A 17,431-nucleotide genomic window follows, 5' to 3' on the forward strand; every position below is an offset into this window, starting at 1 on the left:
TTCTCTGTTTCTATGGAAAATTAGGTAAAATAACCATAGAGAGCTATACAGATGAAACAATACAATCTCAGGTGAATTTAGTTCAAAGGTAGGGATTTTTTAAAAAATAACTTTAAATATCTCAACTTATGAGGACAAAATTATATATCTGCAGAGACAAAAGTAACAAACTATTCACATTAACTAGTTAACATTGAGGTTACCTGAGAAAGAACTTAACAAATTATTTCTCACCTTATAGAATTACTATTTGTATTTAACCCCTATTTGTTCTCAAGAATAATTAAAGAATTATTTATAAAAAAATGATGAAAGACTAAGTGGAAAAGAATACTTCCATCATTATCTTATTGATAGGCTCTTCAGCCTGAAGCACAAAATAGCAAAATATAAATTTTGTTCTTGAAGAACAGAAATTAAATCTAAAATAGCTATTTTTTATCTTCATATCTTTCCTTCTTAAATTTCATAAAATCTATATTACCATTGCACTATTTTCCATATTACTATACATTTGATCTTTATGAGTATTGAAAATGGATTGTGTTTAATAGAGAAACCTGAAAAATTTGCCATAAACTCTAGTAGTACATCATTATTCTCTCTGAATATTTTTTTCTATATAGTTTAACACAGAATATTCCATCAGTGAGCATAGGAAAAGCTGGTTATACAGTGAGAATTTAATAAGCCTATTAAAGATATTTTCAACTTTAAGTTTATAGTTTACTAGGAAAGAACAAACTAGCAAATAAAAGTAAAAGAAAGCAAAGATGAAAATGGACAGCAAAATAAAATTTAAGCACAGAGCAAACAAAAAGGTAAATAGAGGTAGGAGGGAAGAAAGAACAGATGGGAGAAGAAGAGGAGGAGGAGAAGAAGAAGAAAAGCAAGAGGAGGAAGAGGAGACAACTTTACACATTCATGTACTTCATACTTGGGCAGATAAGTGCTGATAGATACAAAGATATAGCCCTAAAAATGTTCACAGGATATCCAAATACCATGAGAAATGGCAGCATACTGCAAAGGCTAGAAATCTCAATGATTATGAATTAAGGTAATGGAAAAAGAATATGAAAATTTGAGCATGCTGAATTAAAAGAAAAGATTATTCAGGCATTGAAAGTAGACAGATCACAGAGTAAAAGTGCAGTAAACAAGATCGCGTATACGTCAGTCTCATCACTGAGGAAGAAAGGGCAGTGGGGAGATCACACATTTCAACATAGCCTTAAAATATTCCAAAGTCAAGCTTTTAAAAATACAAACAAAACAACAAAAACAAATAGCTCAATGGCAAGATTGTGAGGTCCCTCCCTGTTCCTTCGTTTTTATTTTTATTTTTTTTGAAGATTTTAAATTTCCTTTATTGTTTTCTAATTATAGACTTAAAAGGTGTTTTTCTTTTATTTATTTAATTATTTAAGATTTCTGCCTCCTCCCCACCACCGCCTCCCATTTCCCTCCCCCTCCCCTGATCAAGTCCCCCTCCCTCATCAGCCCGAAGAGCAATCAGGGTTCCCTGACCAGTGGGATTATTTCCTCCCTTCATTGAACAAATGGAGATCTTTCAGGTGAGACACTATTCAACAATTTCGTTGTAAATAAGCCATACCCACCCCCAGTCTCTTGCTGCCCTTCTGAGTATGCTGCTTTTGTCTATTTTGAATGGGTGTCTATTCAATTTGTTACACACTGTGTAACTGTATTCCATGGTATAATTGTGTTGTGTTACCCCACACACTGAATTACAATATGGAAGTTTGACAGGATGGCAATAGAGGTTGATAAGATGGAACATTCTTGTAAATGTTCTCATTCATATAGAAACAGATCCAGTATCCAGATAACTAACATCATCTCCTTTTCCAGCTTTAGGGAAAAAGCATTCACTAGCAGAAGCAAGAATATACCACCAATTAAGAGAAGGTAGCCCATAGTGGAGGAATGGGAAAGGCTGCTATAGCTATGATGGGGCAGGCATTAATATAAAATAGTCATAGCATTTTGTAGATAGGAGGATCTCTTTGACCTTTGTTACAACACTCATAAATATACTGTCCTGAAAACTATTCAAACACAACTACAATTACAGAGATTACTATTCCACATTTTAAAACCAGGAAACACATAGATGCATCAAGGATGAGACTGTTGGGTACCACACCTGTTGCTGAGAGTATATAAACCCAGCTCTCCACAGGGTGACATTCAAACTCAGAATCCTCTCAGTTGCATCCAGCTGAGCTCACATCTTCTCTCAACATGGCCTACAGCTGCTGCTCTGGAAACTTCTCCTCCAGCTCCTTTAGGCACTGCCTGCCCTCTTCAGGTTCCTCCTGTGGCTCTTCCTACCCCAGCAACCTGGTCTACACCACTACCAGTTGCTCTCCCAGCCCCTGCCAGGTGGAATCTTCTCTGAACACCAGATGTCAGGAGACCTGCATTGAGCCCACCAGCTGCCAGAGGTCCTGCGTGGTGTCCAGTCCATGCCAGGTGGAATCCTCTGTGAACACCGGCTGTCAGGAGACCTGCATTGAGCCCACCAGCTGCCAGAGGTTCTGCGTGGGGTCCAAGCCCTGCCAGGTGTCCAAGCCCTGCCAGACAGCCTGCTACTACCCGAGGAGCTCCACACCTTGCAGTCCTTGCCAGGGAACATATGCTGGATCTCTGAGCTTTGGATCCAGCAGCTGCCGTTCCCTAGGCTATGGATCTAGAAGCTGCTACTCAGGAGGCTGTGGATCCAGTGGCTTCAGATCCCTGAATTACAGGGTCCATCACTTTCCTACCAGTTTTTACAGATCCTCTGTCTGTAGTCCACTCTATTTTCCTTCTAGGGGTTTCTATTCATCTTGTTACCAACCATTCTATACATCTGACTTCTGTTGATTATTCTGTTGACTTTCCAATGCCAATACTGAATGCTGATTCTGTAGTAAAATATTGTCTTTTCATTTTATCCTTAAGAAGTATTGATATTTTCTTGATCTTCTGCTGTCTTTCTTTTCTAATCCTAAAATTTTTCTCTGTCAAACTGAAGGCTAAGGAAAAATTTAACTACATTCCTGATAAAATTGATAATTTTTCACTTCTCCTAAAATTACGAAGTCAAATAATTTTATCTTAATAAAACCTTCTTCCTGTTGCATAAGTACATGTTTAATGTTATTATGTAAATCGAATGCATTATGGTTTGGATGACAAATAGTATTTAAGGGCTTGTCTTTTCTCCAGTTGGTTTCACAATGAAGTTATTACTTTGGAAATTTGTGGAACCTTTACAGGGTAGAATATAACTGGAAAAATGAGATTATTTTGGGGGAAGAGCTTGAGGTTTCTTGCCTTGTCCTGTTTCCTGTTCTGTGTATTTCCCTGGACCACCAAGATGTGAACAACCAGCCTCCCATGGCAGCTGCTGTGATGTTTTCCTAACTATGGTGAAATAGATCCTCTAAGCATGGGCCAAAATAGCTTTTCTTCATGGTGTTGCTCTCTTTTTTGGGTCAGACATTTGGTATAGGCATAAAAAAAATTATTCAATCCCTTAATTAACATTGATTGTGATTTCTTTGGCAAATTAGTTTTGGAAGGCTAAGAGGGCTGTCACACTAATGCCACTATTCTCTAAGTATGTTTCCTTCTTGCTGCAGATATTCCTGAGCAGTCTGAGTTTTTACATGAAGCTTTTCTCTAACTAAAGATGCGAAGAACTGACAATCCTAGTTAAATTAGTTTCTACAGCATGCATTTCAAAGGGCAGAATGTTTTAGATATTTGAAGAATGCAAGAAAAATATAAGTTTACATGGTAAGGTCAATGCATGAAGGACATTAACAGTAGAGATTAATATCTGTATGATAATTCTCAACTTTGTGAAGTTAGCATGCAGGAGTATCACTTTTTTAAAAAAAAATTAGTCCCCATAGCCCAATTAATATTTTCAATCTGTTAAAATTATTCCCGTTTATATACAGGAAGACAACAGATGTAAAAATAGCTAGGTTGAGCAGGTGTGAAGTTCTACCTGGGTTCTTGGCAATTATGCTAATTAAATCTAAGAGAAAACACTAGATCTTTAAATATTATCGAAAATGACTTAATGATCCCTTTAAAACACTTGAATAATATGGAATTATGCCATCCTCTTCTTTCTAGCTCAAATACTTAGAAAAAAGAAATAAAGATCACATGAAGTATAGCAAAAATATTAGCTTTATAATTAATATAAGGAATCAATATTCATATCAAACAACATTCACATGTTTTACTTAGCCTTGTTCTTTGAGATTGTTAAACATTCTCTGAAATTAGGCGTGGAGTGCGGAGTATTGGACACCTGTCAAATACTAATCTTATGTGTATTTCCCATCCATTTCATCATTTCCCTTCCTCTTTGCTGGTGCAGTAACTAAGTGTAAACTATGAAAGCAGTGGCAGGCAGAGTTCCCTGTATTCCATGCACTTATTCTGCAGTGGCAGAAACAGAAACAGAAGAAGTACATCAATGTTAAAAGATTACAGTTAGGGTTATTGTAGTGTTTTGCTTGGTTGTCCACTGATTTGATTCACCTAGGATTCTCTCTGATGTCCTTTATTCCACAACTGACACTTTCCTTCCACTATGACCTTCTCCCCTTCCTTCCTTCATGACTATTTTTGGCAAATTGGTTATGGTGTCTTTATAGTTCCAGGGGAAATTTAGGTAAGATTGGGGGAAAGAATTTACCACTATTATCATGCAAGTTGTGATGGGAAATAGTTTTCTCAGTCCTTTGCATAATGTCTCTAGGTTTTCATGATTTTGCCACTCTACATTTATAATCGTTACCTAAGAGAAATCGTCAGGTTCCCTTCCTCAAAGCACGGGCAGCCGTAAGATTTGGAGAAATGCTCTTGTGCTTCCTGGCCAGCCTGAGGTTAACCGGATATTGTCCCAAGATTTCAGACACAGGTGCGGCTTTCTGCATTTCAGAAGAATAGTATAGGGAGTCCATAATACACAATCTTTGAATTATGATCATTTTATTAAGAAAATATAAAAGGGATATGCATTCAGTAAAACTCCTGCTTTGAGTTTTTAAAATATTATTAGAATGTAGTCATTATAGAAACTTTTGCCTGTTTGTTTTGTTTACAACGAGTGTAGAAGACTGTTGTGCCAGTCAGGACACGTCAGCCATATCTTAGTATGTTATCGCTGCCACCACAAATTAGACCAAACTAGTACCAGCAATGTGATTATCTTTCAGTTCTGTAGGACTAAAGTAGCATACAGAACTTAGTCCCTTTCTATCCCAGCAATGAAATGAATGACAGCGAACTGCGGTCTGCTAATTTGTAAGTTAATTCCACCTTCTGCAGTTCACAGGAAGCCAGCTAGCAGTTTTCAGGATTGTAGCTGGTCGCTTCTACTCTTCCAGCATCCTGCTAATGCGCACGGACACACACACAGGCACGGCCAAAGGTTTTGAACACGGAGGCTGGCAAACAAAGCATTGGCTGCTCTCAGTTATAATCAACCGCCAAGGCTAACGGTTGTCTGTTAGCCGACTGGTTTTCTGTGCAGGTTTCCAAGAATTACTGCGACCAGTTTCCAGAAATCCTCTCATGAGTAATTTCCAGACATTGCTCTTCTACTCTTTCTACCTGTTGAGGTTAGGTTATCAGTGACTACCAACGCTCCTTTGTCGTCTTCCACCATCGTGCTAAACTATTTGCACTTTTTGCTAGGTATGCCTTTAAACTTCTTCCACTACCACACCCCACCACCACTACCATTATTATTATTATACAAATTAGCATCACTACTCTGAATTTCACTCCTGATACTTCTCAGAGTCACCATGGTGTCCCTGAACCTACAGTCGATGTACAAATGACGTAAAAATGTTGCATATAAGTTACCCTCTATCTGTATATATAACGCAAATAGGAACATAATTAAATTTCATGCTTTAACTGGGAATTTCCCAAGATATTCTTATATTGTATGTGTAAATACTTTGAAATCTGAGAATTTTTGAAATCTAAAATGCTTCTAATTCCAAAAAAAAAAAACATTTGATAAGGTACAATCAAGACACATCCTCATTTTCACCTCAGCATGGGAACTTTACCATTATATGGGATCTCTTTTATACAAGAGATTTAGACATATTTCTGTAAATGACAGCCACTCCTCTCTCTATGAAATGAAGAATAGTGTTAGGAAAATGTGGCATCTTTTTGCTAATCAGACAAAGACTCTACTAGAAAAATCAAGTACCAAGCAAATAGTTATTCATAGCAAATGTCCGTGAGTTAAGTCACTGGTGCTGAAAGAGATTACAGAAAATGAAACTCTGAAGTCTTAAAGGTCACATTCAGGAAAAAAAAAAAAAAACACCCCATAGATGTAACAGAACAAATCTGGTTTTAAGGAGCAAGATTTGACAATATTGAAAATTGTATGCCTTTGTCTGTCAAGGTACAGGACCTCACCTAGGACCTTCATTCCCTTGTGCTTCTACCTCAATGCCCCCTGCCCTCACAGTCAACTACTATGCAGTCTTTTTTGTGCATGGGAGGCTCCTTGAAGGGGAGTCCATGTGGTATATTTGTGGGTATGTGCGCAGGTGCATCTGCAGGCCAGAATTCAACATTGGATATTGAACCCTATCTCTCTCCACTTTATTAAAAAAAAAAAAAAAAACAGACTCACTGAATTTGAAGATCTCTATTTTGATTAAAATGACTTTGAAGATAGACAGTACCTCATGAGGTTGTTTCTTTTTGTTTATTCTGAAATAATATCTCACCAAGTAGCCCATAATTGCTTTAAATTCAATACATAAAAATGGTCTGGAACTCATGATCTTCCTGCCTCAATCTCTCTGTGTCATAATGATACGCAGGCACCATGAAGGTCAACTGAAATGTTCTTCTATGCTGAGAATGGCTCATCACAGGCTTTATATTCTTTAAAAATATAATTATTTACTTAAGTAATACTAATGCTGCTAAATGGTATGTTCAGAGAAACATCAGGTACATTTTAAAATGTTTTAATTTTGCCATTTTATACTAATACGTGAATGAACATATTTTCTTGGAAAATAGTAAAACATTTGCTCATATGCATTCTCAAGAGCAGCATTAGATGAATGTTGTTGGGAATACTGACTGGCACTGATAAGAAATTTGACAATGTGTTACTGAAGCATGACTAATGCAAAATATGGGAGTTCAGTTCAGGGGGAGTAAAGCTGTTATCTGTAATCTCTAATGTGACAAGAATGCACAAATAGAAATTGTGAAATCCCTTGAATAGAAATGAATCAGGCCGTTTCCCGGAACATGTAGTACATGCATTGTTCCCTAGAAGTGGCTGCGGGTTTCCCAGGAACAAGAGGATTAGCCATTCCTGGAATCACTGCTGCCTGGGTAATAGCAGTTAAAGACCTAAACCACTGGGTTTGAGAGTCACAGAACTAGTAAGAGTGATAAATGCTAGAAAAGATGGGAGAAAGTTGGAGGCCTGGTAGAGAGAGGACCTATTGGAGGTGGAGTGTCTGGTTGCAGCAAGGCTGCATTTTTCTAAATCTGAGCACCCAGATTCATAATTTATAAAGAGAAACATATCTTCATCCTGGTGAAGTTAAAGTAATGCTAAACCTTGAGATCTAAGAGCTAAGAGTACATCTCAATAGTGTAGAGGTATCTGATCATATATATAACCCTGGATTTCATCTGTAGAATAAAATATAGACTATAATGAAGTTTAAATCATTGGAACAAGGCTAGGGTTAGCTATTTCTCAAGAGATCTTTGTGTGAAAATAGAATTTCATGTATCATAAGATGATGATTTCATTACAAATTGCATATGGTAGTATGGCATTTAACTGCAGTATCAATTGAGATGATACATATACATTGTCCACAGTACTATAATTATCATTTGTCTAGGAGGACTTTATTATGGTACTTTGTGATTACTATTCCATCTACTTCTCCAAAGGAATTTGATTTTTCTCACTAGAGTTTTCCATAGGCCAACAAACCACTCTGTCTGGTGTAAGTTTAACCATCAGTGATGACTCCCGTTTAGACAAAATGTATTCCTTAATATTGATGCAGTATTTTCAAGATTGCTTTGAAAATGTTCACAACATATTACCACACACAGAGATAACGTATCTTTTTGTAAACATATATGTTAAGAACAAAATAAATTTTAGGTCACAGGGAGGTTCCCGGTACTGTTGTTTCAATTTCTCTTGGGGAAAGTTAAATGGAATTTTCTCATCATTTCAGTCCTTTTATATTTTCAGTAAAAGTGTAGAAGTGGTCACTGTGGATTGATTATTGCTGTTGTTGGGGGAGATGATGATTGAGAAGAAAATAAGAAAAAATGGGGAGAAGGGAGATGGGCTCAATTGTATTAACAAAACCATGTCAAGATGAAATTTAGGAACCAGAATGGTTATTCTTAGCTTTCTTCATGCCCAAACATAGAAGTTTCTCATTCTCAAGGGCCTCATGATTTCTGCATGATTAACTTTGTGATCTCTAAGTCACCTATGTCTCTTATGACTAGCATAATCATTCCCGTACCTTTTCAATACACAACATTTTTCTTTAGTACTTCTTTCTTTTATTTTTAAGATTATAAAATCATTACCTAACTTCTTCCTTACTTGTCCTCCTTCCAAACCTTCCCATGTATCCTGCCTTGCCATCTTTCAAATTTATGTCTTATTCCATTAATTTCTGTTACATACATAGATGTATATGACTGCACATATATATTCTTAAATTTAATCTCAGTATGTATAAATTCACTTACATGCATGCTTTCAGGGATGGCAATTTGGTGCTGAATGACTAATCAGTGATCAAAGCCTGTTTATATTATATAATGCTTTGGTCTCTCTTGCCTTTTTGTCAATGTTTGATCAATTACCAATGGTTATTTGCAACTGATGGACTGTATTTTCAGAGGAGTGTACTTGTGATTTAATAAACTGGGATAAGAGTAATCATTGTCATATTATCAAGGGTGATGTCTGTATTTGCTCACTCTCATTTTCTTGTAGAAATTTAAGTTGCACATATTTGTTGATATAAGCATTTGCAATTCTCAGGTACATTGTTTAGGTGATTAGAGAGAGTACCATTAAATTGTCATTAATGTTGATCCAAAATTCTTATATAAAGAATTTACTGGCTTCTTTCTTATAAATTATAAAAATAATCCCCGACAATTGTTCAATGTGCTTTAAGAACTTATTTAGTTTTGTAAAGCAACATCAGGTTAACTAAATAAATAAAACTTGAAGCTAATAATATTTTTCCTACCCCTGGGAAAATATAATACCATGATGAGATTTTTTTCAATCTTTATAAAAACGGAATTTCTGTTTAACATAATTACTTCTTTCTGTGTTTCACACACACCTACCCACTTTTTATTTTTGGTCTATGAAGAGTGATGTAAATGTGAATATTATTTTAATAGTCTTGGATACCATAGCTGGAGAATGTGACTTTACAGTTTAGGGGTTTCCTGCTCTAGAATAAGACCCAAATTCAGTGGCCAATACTCAAATGCCTCCCAACCATCTGTAACTCCAGTTGTGAGGGCAACAGTATGCATGTGCACTTAGAGACACACATGTGTACAGTAAATAAATTTTATATGAATCCTTAAACTAAAAAAAAATAAATACTTGTTACATTTTAGCTATTGAAATGTTATGTACAATTTTTGGCAGTTCTGTTTTATATTGGCTTTTTGAGAATTTCATAAATATATTTTTATCATATGTACCCCTTCCTTTTACTCCAATCACAGACACACATACCTTCTTTTCCCACCTAATATTGTATCCTTTTTATTTTAAAAGCCAAAATGGCCAACTGGTGCTGCCCATAAATTGTTGCATGTATTCCTTTCCATTGGAGCACGACAGATTTATCATGGGCTATACTCTTAATGAAAATTGACTCTCTCTCTTCCAGATACTTTTAATTTCCAGTAACTGCTCAACCATGGGTGGGGCTTCCATAGCTACCTTCCTGCACAATGTTAGACCTTCCTTTCTGGAACTTGTACAGTCTTTTTATATGTCTGCTATCACTATGCAATTGCCCTGCTGTTTCTGAAATAATAGTGCTTCTTTTTTCATATCCACAGTTTTTGGCCTCCATAATCTGTCCAGTCCTCTTCAACAAGGATCCTTAAGCCATGGAAAAAAGATAAAGGTGAAAACCTTATAAAAGTAGAAAAAAACATTACAGACAAAACAAAATACCAATTTAGAAACCTCAAAGTTTATAATTATCAAGATTGCATTACGACAAAATTTAATAATGTATGCACGCATGTACATTTTAATTTTCTTTTCTTTTTTCTTCTTTTTTTTACTAACATATAAATTTTATTATTTTTTTATTTTTTTTATTTTTTTTATTGAGAAAAGAAGAAAAAAAAACATAAACAAAAAAACAAGTTTCCACCTCCTCCCAGCCACCCATTTCCCTCCCCCTCCTCCCACCCTTCTCTCCCTCCTCCCACCCTTCTCCCCCTCCCCCCACTCCTCTCCCCCTCCCTCTCCATACTGACTCACAGGGAAACACAAACATCATTCTGATTTATGGAAAGAGCTGAAATTGTGGTAGATGATTTCAATTTGTTTTATAGAATATGTGTGTATATAGGCATATGATGTTATATATAAAATAGATACATGTCCATTGTACAGATTATACATGTTATCAATACTTTTTACAGTATTATTTTATCACTACCTTAATCCCTGCAATTCTAACACACTTCCTTCCTATTATTATGCCACTGTGTACTAGATATAGTTATTTTATAAGGCTGAAAGCAGGAACCTAGGTTTATGGATATGAATATTAAACCAGGTAATATTTAGGATCTTTTTCTTTAATTTATTTATTTATTAAGGATTTCTGCCTCCTCCCCGCAACCGCTTCCCATTTCCCTCCCCCTCCCCCGATCAAGTCCCCCTCCCTCATCTGCTCGAAGAGCAATCAGGGTTCCCTGACCTGTGGGAAGCCCAAGGACTGCCCACCTCTATCCAGGTCTCATAAGGTGAGCATCCAAACTGCCTAGGCTCCCCCAAAGCCAGTACGTGCAGTAGGATCAGAAACCCACTGCGATTGTTCTTGAATTCTCAGTATTCCTCATTGTCCGCTATGTTCAGTTAGTTCGGATTTATCCCATGCTTTTTCAGACCTAGGCCAGCTGGCCTTATACTATTTTCTTTATTGGTGCTGCTCTTGGTATTGTTATTTTGAGACAGGGTCTTTCTATGTAGCCCATACAGGCCATGAAACCTTGCACTTCCTGCCCCTACATCTTTAGACCTGTCATCTAATTTTCTTTAGCACTTAGTTTTATATTCTGAACAATGATGTTTTGGGGGTCATAGAATGAGTATGTACTTCATTTTTGGAAAGGGTGAAGGTCATTGCTTCTAGTGAAAATGAACTTATTATTGCCTTTCAGCCATTTGGCTATAAACAAATAAAAATAAAATTGTTGACATTTCTATGTAAGATCTGGATACTAGTGTGTACACCACTAGAAGTGAGATTATAGACTGATTGGTCTCAAGATGGCTGGAAATTATAATAAGCAAAGAAGATGAGTGACAGAAACAGAATTCATAGTTCAAATAAAGTAAACTACTGATTCCATTACTCAAATACCAGAATTCTGTGGACCCACAGCCCAGTGAGTAAAAACTTCTAGGTCTAAAGACAGGCAATGCCCCCACATTCACCAAAAAACAGAAGTCTTATATAAGCAATCTGGCAGAGACAATAAGACATCAAGATCCTTGGGTGGCATCGTCCTTGGTCTGACCATGGATGATGGCACATAGGATGTCTGGCAGCCCGTGTACTCATGAACAATCTGCCTACCATTGTGGGACAGAAGTCCAGTTGGCAGACATCAAGATATCAGCAGTTAGTCAGTCGTATACAACAGCTTTCTGGAGAAGGAAGACACACAGGCAGAGGAATCCCTGGGGGACTGCAAGGCTTTGTAGGTAACCCTGAAAAAACTACAAGAAAACAGCTCAGGAGCACTTGTGTGGGACATCTTTACAGGAAATGTGAGTACTTCTGAGTTATATTTATAAATATTTATATCTCCATGATTTTGTCTTTATGTACTCTTGACCACAGGGCAAGAAATCTACAAGGTCACCATTCCTCCATTTGTACTCTACCATTTGCATACTAGCAAATCTACCAATTGTTTATGATTACAGCCCTTTAATTCATTACACATAGTACTTATGGGTGTATAATGTTCTTATTATTATGCAAAACAATTAACTATCCTCTGTCAGAAATATCATGACTGTTTCTATTAATCAATTTGTCAATCTGGCCAGAAATACCCCTCCTCTGGTGTGCTGTCCATGCTTATCATCCTCCTGCTTTTTGGGTCAGAAATTCCTTCTAAGAATACACTGAGATTGAATTCCTTTTGTTTCACATTATAGGAGCATTTTTTTTTTGTTTAAAAGGCTTCATGGGGCAGAAGAGATGGCTCAACTGTTAAGAACACTGGATGCTTTTTTAGAGGACTCAGGTTCAATTCCTAGCATCCACATAGTGACTCAAACTGTTTATAACTCCACTTCCAGAGAACTAACATGCTGTTCTGGCTTCTGCTGACACCGGACATGCATGTGGTACACAGACATGTATGTAGATAAAATGCTCATATTTGTGAAATAAATATACAGATAAAAATAATTTAAAGGCTTTATAAAGATTAACCCACTCATTCTCATTAAATTCTGGTTGAGAAAAAGCATATATTTGTTAGGTAACTTAATTCAGGATAAGCTGAGGTGTAACTGACTGGTAGCTTCATGTGAATTGTAAATAAGTAGTGTGTGTATGTGTGTGTGTTATGTGTGTGTGTGTGTACGTGTGTGTTTGTCCATGTGTGTCCATGTGTGTTTGTGTGTGTGTGATACATTAGCATAAGCACATATATAGCAAGTCAATGCATTGAACAGTTAACCCTAACCCCAGGCTTGCAGGAATATATCATCACATTGTCTTAGGAGAAAAGGTCTGGTACTGTCTATTTCACAGTTCGTACCAACTTTCCAGAATACAATCAGCGCTAATAGACACCAGTTCTCTCTTCTGGCTCATTCAGTTTTAGCTCTGAAAATTTCATGATATGCTCTGTCTTCCTATTGGCTTTGCCAATCAAAGAGTTCCTATGCTTCAGAAAAATTTTAGATATTGACTTTAGAATTAAGAACTGTGAAGACATTTGATATACGATGAGTATTTATTTATCTTTAAAATATGTTGGTCATGGCAGACACTTTGTTCTTTGAAAGGTGTATTTAGTAACTGCCTTTATTTTTCACTATCATTCATATTTTCATGTGTCATACAGGGCTTCTCACCTCTAGAAGACTAAATAAAAGTGTGACTTAAAGAATAGGTAGCACAGAAATCCACACTCGCCTGATGCAGTTCTGCTCAGACCAAGACTAGATAGCTACAGGCCAGCAGGGTTCCTCAAGGCCCTGACTGACAGAAGACATCCATGGGCCCCCCTTGTGCTACTGGTAAGGTGGGCCCCATTATGATAAACAAATATGTGGTAGAGAAATGGGAGACAAAGAGAAGCAGAATGGTTCATGCTCTGTGAAAAGAGGCAGAAAGGAAGAAATGAAGGCGGTGAGGCTCATGGGGAAGGTCTGTTTGCTACCAGGTTATATGCTGAAGTCTGTGCTGCAATACTGCCAAGGGCCATGTCTTGGTCCATGTTCCAGATGTAACTGGAGTCTTTGTTGAAGTCTGTGACCCAAGTTGTCACTAGGGCCCACAAAGAGACCCAGGATCTTGGAAGCAGCCTGGGGCCTTATTGGAGCCTGGGGCTGTGCCACAGCAGGGGTCAACAGATCTGGGTGGCCTGGGTTGATATCCAGGGCCATGGTGTCTCCCAAGACCAGTCTGATGTCAAGAGCCATGTCTGAATTCATGGATTTAAAGTGGCCATGATCTGAATGAATGTATGTGATTTCTGTTTGCCACTGAAGGCCATGAGGATGCCCAGGGTCAGGTCAGCCATCTTAGTCCTGGCTTGTGTCCAAGGGCCATGATTCATGCAGATCTGAGTTTCCTGCACTGTTACCCAATGTCCGGTGACATCTGGTCCAGAGCTGCAGCTGAGGGCCTTGTCTGAATTAGTGGTCCAGATGCAGTAGCAGTCTGTGTTGAGGTTTGTGGCCCACGTCACTCTGGGAGTCCTTAGGAACCATGTGAGGTGAAATCAGTGGGCAATGCTGAGCCATCCCTACCCTTTGCTGGCCCAGAGAAAGCTGGCCTTGCCTTTCACTGGACACTGCAGCAAGAAAGCCAGCTCTGACTTCACCTTGGGCGTCGGTGAGCCTACCCGGAGGACATGGACACAGGCGAGCTGACTCCTTGCCAGAGGTGTGTAACCCCAGTGGTGACCTGATCAACTTAGGTACCACTCAGGCCCACAGCTGGACCTTGGGTTGACCCATTGTAACATCTATCCCAGCTAGAACCTGCTGGAGCTTGTGAAGGTCATGGTTCTGTGGAACAATATACCAGCAGAATCTCCAAGACTCAGGGCATCCATGGGATAGCCCAGAGTAGTTCTGGTGACGATCTGGTGATGATTGTGTGTACCAGAAACCAGTGGCCTTGAACCAGACCAGTAACTCGCTCCAATGAACTTTTGCTAGTAAAGCTGATAGAGAAAAAATAATATGCTATATGACACACTGAGGCCCCCAGTGCCATGAGAGAGAATAAGAGATGCTGAAGAGGTGGAAAAGAAGGAGAAATAAAGAGGTTTGTTTGTTTGCTTGGTTGCTTTGTTTTGTAGTCTTTCATGGGGGGGGGGGTCGGTGCTGCAGGTGTGAAGGGGGCTATGGAAGGACCAGGAGATGAGTAGAACTGAGGTGCAGGGCATGAAATTTCCAAAAATCAATAAAAAATTTAAATTAAAAGAAAGAATAGCAAGAAACAGAAGAGTCAGGGAATCATGAAAAGGCAGTCTACACGCTAAGTAACTCTTGTTTTCGACTTCTAAAATGATGGATTTTCTTCCTATTTTTTCTTAATTTTCTCCTTCCAAGAGACTCCTGGAAAAGCCCGAATAAACTTACCTGGCAGTATCATCTTGTGCCCTTGATATTTTATGTTCTCTTCCACAGTAGATACTCCAGTAAGCTTTGGAATGAAATATGAAGATTTCATTTTATGTCAATTCCATTGTATGTACCGATCTCACTGTCTCTCTACCTGATTTCCTCAAGTCAGTATTCTAGTATTCTCTCTCCCGTGTCCTGAAGGAGCTTGTCAGTTCAATTTCCACTTTACAGGAATCTACACGCACCATCAACTGGAAACTCATGTTCAGTTATTCCAAGTTTATAACGCAGTGTTCAGTATAAAGCTTCAAGCACAGAGAACACATTTCTCTCATTGCATTATTTAAAGACAGTCACATTAAACAGAGTTCATCTTTAAACCTAGCTGGGATGTTTTATATTCTCCTTCAGCTGGTTATTCAGGACTTTTAAGGTTGCTCACATACGAGGATCTGGGCTTCTGTTCTTACAGTCTGATTTCTTGTTCTGCCTTGATTTTTCCTATAAACTAACTCTACTAGGCAGCCAGATGAATTTATGACATGCGGATTGAAAAGATCAGCAATGAGAAGCAGTTATAAATAAGTGTGTAGATAAATAGAGTCCCTTGATCAAGTTTGGATTATCTACAAGGCCCCCTTAGTATCTCAGGGATTGACTTCTCAAAGATAGATTAATTTCCCTCTGCAGAGCATAAGACTTCCTTCTATAACTGTATTTAATCATACTATGATTCTTTTTTGAGACTTAACATAAATTACAGCTAGACGATTTGGCACCCAGGATGCACTCACTATCTTAACATTAGTTAGAATATTCTCCTGAAAGCAAGGCTTGTTTATAGTAATTATACACATTAAAAGGTTGCTCCACTTGGTCCTGAACTAGTTCCTAACTCAGCAGAAAAAGGGGGAGAACATACTTGACTAATAACCAAGAAATTTCCAAGTCTTCTAATACCTTATCTGTCATGTGTGGTACAAGGATTTTAGTATCTACATGGATACATATTTTTACATCAGAGCAAATTACAAGTTGGCAGGAACATTTATATTGATATTAAATAACTTAATATTGTTCTAAATCTAATTTATATGGTATCTGGTAAAATTGGCTTTATAAAACATATGAAGATATTTAAAGAGATACAAAGTAAGTTGAGACTGATCAAAGAGAAAGCAATTTTAGTAGCAAAGGAATACAACCTGGGTAAGGTATAAGATGAATGTGACATATAAACAGAGATGCTGTGTCCCTAGATAGCATCTCTGGGCTGACTTTTTGCTATGATATAATTCCAGTATAATTCTCTGAATTTGTTGTTTACAAATCTCTTTATACTCCTCTGGCATTGTAGTAGGAGTCTGATTGTGTGTTCCAGTCTCCCTAGACTCCCAAAGTAATCACACAGAAACTGTATTAATTACAACACTGCTTGGCCTGTTAGCTTATGCATATTCCTAGAAATCTCTTACATATTAAATAAACCCATTTCCATTATTTTATATTTTACCACGAGGCTCGTGGCCTACCTAGTGGTTTGTCTCTTTCTCCCCTCACAGCTGCATGGAGTCTTCCTGACTCCACCTTCTTTCTCTCAGCATTTGGTTTAGTTTTCCATGCCTAGCTCTATTATGCAAACCTCTGGCCAAAATGTTTATTCATTAACCAATAAAAGCAACACATAAACAGAAGGACTTCTCACACCACAATATGTCAACTTTTCATTCACAATTTCAAAATTCTCCTTATTCTTTCTCATTGCATTGATATCTTTGCTTCCTGCAAAATTCTCCCTCTCTCATAGTCTTTGATGGTGTCCTCACAGGGCTGGGACCAACTGTGAACTCCTGATCTCCCTTGAGTTTTCATTTCTTCTTGTTTGAAGTTAGTTCAGTTTGTCAGATTTCTTTGTCATAATTCCTGTGGGGCTCTACACATTGATGGATAGAGAAATTCTTTGCGCTATGTTTTTTTATCTGTGTACAAAGATAATTATTTTGTAACTAACTATAAATATAATCAATATGCTACTTATCATGTCAATTTCCTACTTTCTATATTAAATATATAAATCACATGAATCACAAAATAAAATTCTAAAATGAAATTTACAAGTCTACTTTGAAATAGCAAACAAAAAATATGAGATTTGATTTGAGTACTTTTATTTCCAGCCATGTTTAATATAAGCATTAGATCACATAAGGTGAAAGCTTATGTTCCTCAACCAAAAGTAATTCTTAC

The 17,431-nt window shown here is 37.5% G+C and overlaps 1 protein-coding gene across 2 annotated transcripts in view; it reads left to right on the forward strand.

Annotated features, from left to right (window-relative positions):
* Positions 1 to 2,217: 2,217 nt before the first annotated feature.
* The window catches only part of LOC121465399 (keratin-associated protein 13-1-like), a 28,269-nt gene continuing 13,055 nt past the window's right edge, over positions 2,218 to 17,431 (forward strand). Inside the window, exons 1-2 of one of the 2 annotated variants that reach the window (XM_041678640.1) lie at positions 2,218 to 2,499; positions 2,608 to 2,775. In XM_041678640.1, the coding sequence (XP_041534574.1) occupies positions 2,269 to 2,499; positions 2,608 to 2,775 (399 nt within the window). In that variant the 5' untranslated portion in view covers positions 2,218 to 2,268. Of the gene's footprint in view, positions 2,893 to 17,431 lie in introns of those variants that run through there. The other variant, XM_041678639.1, reaches the window with a different exon arrangement.

Source organism: Microtus oregoni, unplaced genomic scaffold (assembly GCF_018167655.1).
Source record: "Microtus oregoni isolate MIOR12 unplaced genomic scaffold, Mior012 000030F_ref0000283, whole genome shotgun sequence".
NCBI classification, from domain to species: Eukaryota; Metazoa; Chordata; class Mammalia; order Rodentia; family Cricetidae; genus Microtus; species Microtus oregoni.